The 4,345-nt window shown below is 41.3% G+C and overlaps 1 protein-coding gene across 2 annotated transcripts in view; it reads right to left on the bottom strand.

The window, feature by feature from the left end:
* mkln1 (muskelin 1, intracellular mediator containing kelch motifs) overlaps positions 1-4,345 on the bottom strand; it is a 25,528-nt gene that overhangs the window by 17,548 nt on the left and 3,635 nt on the right. For both annotated transcript variants that reach the window (XM_005742624.2, XM_005742625.2), the window contains exons 3-5: positions 1,747-1,889; positions 1,127-1,215; positions 940-1,049 (exon numbers count right to left, since the gene is read on the bottom strand). In XM_005742624.2, the coding sequence (XP_005742681.1) occupies positions 940-1,049; positions 1,127-1,215; positions 1,747-1,889 (342 nt within the window). The remainder of the gene's footprint in view (positions 1-939; positions 1,050-1,126; positions 1,216-1,746; positions 1,890-4,345) is intronic.

Genomic DNA, 4,345 nt, shown 5'->3' with positions numbered 1-4,345 from the left:
AGGGAAGGAATGGCTTGTGTTAGCACTGTTAATGTTAGTCACTAATCCAAAAGCACCACACATTTCAGCAGTTTGTTAGTTCTTTGTTTGTAGGAACCTCCCTGATCAGAACACGGCCGCTGCTGGTTAACTCGAACAGTAGCAGGTACAGTTATTTTATATTCTTCATGTTGTAGTAAAATATACAAGAAATGATGTGGTCGTAAGAAGCACGGGTATAATGTCCCGGCTCCATCATATGCAAGTTTAAGCTAGCAACACATGTACAGCACAGACCACACGATACCACTTTACAGCAACATTAACTCATGTGAGCAGGTAGGCGGACGATGAGAATTGTCAGCAGTCTGGAGATATTTTAAGACAACAAAAGTAAAGGAGCCTGCCAGCTTGGCTCTGCTACATCGTCAGAGGAGGAGGACTGAGAAAAAGTTCATTTGTCTCATGTAAAATATCTAAAGTCCTAACCAAACGCAAACTGCAATGAGTCTGCTAATGTGTGTGGAAGCAAATGGCAACAACCGACACTGGAGACATCACGGGAAATGTCCAGAGACAGACAACCAGCAGGAGAAACCAAAAGAAACTGCAGCTCTTTGCCTTTACAGGATTAGAGCATAAATTTAAGCCTAAACTCGAATCAGCAGATAAAAGCAGGTTTTTCTTTGTTTACATTTGAAAGGCATCTTTTGTAATTAAGTAATAAACTACGATATTCATAAATTACATGGAATCCAACACATGAATTTAAGACAGAAGTGAAGCTATGTGAATGCAATTAAAGAAACTGTCCCAGAGACAAACTGAGTTTGTGGGTTTCCAAATGTAATCAGCACCTCTGACGTCCCAGAAGTTTTCATTCAAGCTGATATTACGCAGGAAGGCAAATCCACTCTTCCACCTCTGCCCCACCCCTCTAACATCCAGGCTGAGGCCTACCTTGCTATACCAGTTAAGGCAGGGCTGCACCACATCTGGGTCTTCAATTCCATGCAGCTCAATGTACCAGATGCTGAAGTTGAAACTCGGACCCCAAGACATCAGAGGCACTGAAGTTAAACAAGTGGTAAGAAGTGTTAACAGCAACAAACACATGACAACACAAAGCGTGCCAAACTGCTCTCACCTATTTTGACAAATCTGCAGGGGAACATCTGCTCGTCGATCTTGTGCTTTAAGGTGAACGTTTCCTTGTTGTAGTCATTCTTAAGGCCACTGGCAGATGGAGAAAGACAATCAACATGACACAGCTGTTTCACAAATCCTACTGGTGAGTTGAGATACCGACTGAATCCATTTGCTGGACAGCCCTCCAGCTCTGGCAGCTAACTAGACTTCATGTGTGGCCTTGCAGCTGCAGTTCAGGCTGTTAACAAACATGCAGCCTGCTAATGCAGCTCTTCAGCTGGATGGACTCATTTGCCAGTTGCAGGTTCTCCAGAAACAATTTGCAACAATTGAAGTTGCACATTTACAACTACTTACAATCCTCTGTTCTTTGAATTTGTATTTATTGAAGTTCAAATTCAACACAACACCTGAGGCAATTTATTACTTAAGACAATTAGAAAAAAAAAATCTGTTCAACCAGTGAATTTCTGTCAACTAGAAGTCGTCTCGACAGCCACAATTGAGAGCACTTCTGGTGGCACTGTCATTCTCCTGGTATTGTGTCTACCAATAAAGACACTACAGGACCAGACAAACACAGAAACATGTCTCCCTGAAGCTACAGGGGCATCTCACCTGGACAAAAGCTCGGTCATGTTTTCTTCGCTCATCCCACCAAACACTTTGAACTTCTTCAAGTTGCACACATGAGTCTTCTCATATTTCCCAAAGGTGATGCTCTGAACAATTGCTGGCCTTTCCAATTTTAAGATTAAAAACTGTGGAAAGAGATCAAGACAGGTGAAACAGACTGAAAGCACAGAACAGAGTTATGACGTATTTAGTGCTTGTAGAGAGCTCCAGGAAATTTGCCTGCAATTATGCCTGCCCCGTCGCTGTGAAGGGATTCTCTCCTTATCTAAACGACTACAGCATCAGGCAAGTGGCAGCACACACTATGAACTGCATCCACATGTCACTGGTGCTCTAACAAGCCAAGACATCAAATGACAATCCACCCATGGCCACAGGCCACAGCACCGATTAAACAGGAAATGTGAAAACATTTAAATCCACAGAGACCAACATGTTCACATCCGCTGTGAAAGCATCAATATCAATCTGAAATGAAGCATTAATGAATCACACAAACTCCCCACCTTTACGGTAAATAAAAAAGTAGCAACACTGAGTTGACTTTCCATTTTGTGTTTGTAATGAGACAACGTGTGATGAAACAATGGGCTCCTCCCATCACCCTCCCGTGACGACTCACATCCAAGGTTATAATTTACTCACCAGTAATTTGGCACACAGTTTTTTAATTAGTCGATGGAGGTGGGGGTACACTACTGATTTGAACGTCATGTTTTGGACAATGACACCAGTTTGAATTTAACCCTTTAAGACCTGCCATAGAACCAAGTCCACCAGAGCTTATATTATATTTTTACATGCTGTGGGGCCATTTTTGGGAGCATTTCAAGTTGCAACCATTACAGCCCAAATTTTAATAATATGTCTGCATTAAGTACATAGTAATTACATAAATTGCGAAAAACTACAAAAACTTATCCCTCAAAACTGTAAATACAAAAAAGTTAAAAGTTGCACAAAATAGTTTCCCACCACAGGAAATTTATTTTAAGAGTCTTCATAGTTTTATTTTTGAAATACACCAATTTTTATATACTGCAGGAAAAACGAAAATAAATATTATAATGCAAATTTGCAAAAAAAAAATAAAAAATAAAAAAAAATCCACAAAATGACATCACTTCCGGTTTCGGGCAGGTCATGGTGGACATGCGATAGTTCACGCTGATGGACGTAGGAAGTGTTACGAACAGCTGATCGGATCGGCAAAACCCGTTTCTGGAATATTATGTTTTTGTTGCTGCAAGTGCTTTTTATGCAGTTTTTGCAAAGCTATATGTGAAAGGAAACTGTGACCGAGGACAAGCTGATGGCATCAGATGTAAGTACAACTCCTCCAGTTTCATATGCAAAAAAAATTATTGCGCTAGCTTACGTGGTTGCAGTGCTACAGGGATTTAAAAATAGTCACGCAAAACTGAGCGTGCTGCTCTGACCGGCTTTAAAGGGTTAAAAACGTATCCCAACGCTGAAGGTTTCCCTGTGGACGGTGAGCTACACGACCTGCTGCTGTCAGTGTGGATTCGTGTGAAAATGCTTCCACTCTGGGATTCGATCATATGGTTTTCAGAAGCAGCACAAATGAACAATGTTAGTGTTGTTTTCTTTATGAACAGATCCCATCGGCAAGGATGCAATCTCCCAGGGGGAGGACAGAATGCCCCCCAAGCCCCAAAACTGTTTAGTTTATGCTCCATGTCTTATAAAAAATGGAAAGAAATGTTCTGCATCATTTCTCATGGGGAACTGTTACTTTAAATTGACAAATCAATTGTTTAACCAGCAGTTTTCTACCATCCAAACACCGCCTACTCCTACTCTAAATTACAGGCAGATTCCTGCAGTTTTCCTTCATTTAAAGCATAAAGGACATACCTGAGCTGCAGGATTATTAGAATTTGTGAAGCCTGCGTAACACCCAGCTGCTGTACTAGAAACAGAGTATTTTGAGTCTGGGGTGCTCAGTCCTCCAAGTGAGTGGTTAACCATTGTTTTGCAATGTTTCACTTCCTCTTGTCAGTCAATGCAAACTTTCAGAATTAACCTCAAAGTCGTGCAACATTATCTATGACGGTGTTGTCAAAGGGAGTCAATGAGTTCAAGAGAGAGGAAGGCAAACTTTTTCTTTCAGAAGTGTGAACGTAAACAGTTGCTGTTGCTGCTCACTGCTAGGTGGAACCTCCTCATACAGCTGCAAGATAAAGTTAGTGAACTCTTTGGAATTGAAGCCTTAAAAACGAAGCCTCCTGCAGTCGTGCTGCTGTTCGAGGACCCGTCACAAACCTGGATAAATGGGAAGGTTGTATTTGGTGTGAAATGGGGATCCGTGCACTGTGGTAACCCCCTGGGAAATAAGAGAGTAGCTAAGAGTAGCTTATCTACATCGCCTGTGTAGGCTCTCAGTCATCCAGGCCATAGTTAAAATTAGGGCTGTTCGATTTAAGGAACGACATATATCTAAAGACGATATGAAAACGTCTGTCGTTTCATATTAAGCTATCATTTGTTTTTTTCATGGTTTTGATGGTCACCGTAGTGGCTACATTCATTCCTTAAAGTTCTCTAACCTTACTCCTAA

This window comes from Pundamilia nyererei, unplaced genomic scaffold (genome assembly GCF_000239375.1).
Source record: "Pundamilia nyererei isolate P.nyererei 1_Seehausen unplaced genomic scaffold, PunNye1.0 scaffold00122, whole genome shotgun sequence".
NCBI lineage: Eukaryota > Metazoa > Chordata > Actinopteri > Cichliformes > Cichlidae > Pundamilia > Pundamilia nyererei.
The sequence above is the reverse complement of the archived record's forward strand: the minus strand, read 5'-3'. Positions and strand labels throughout refer to the sequence as shown.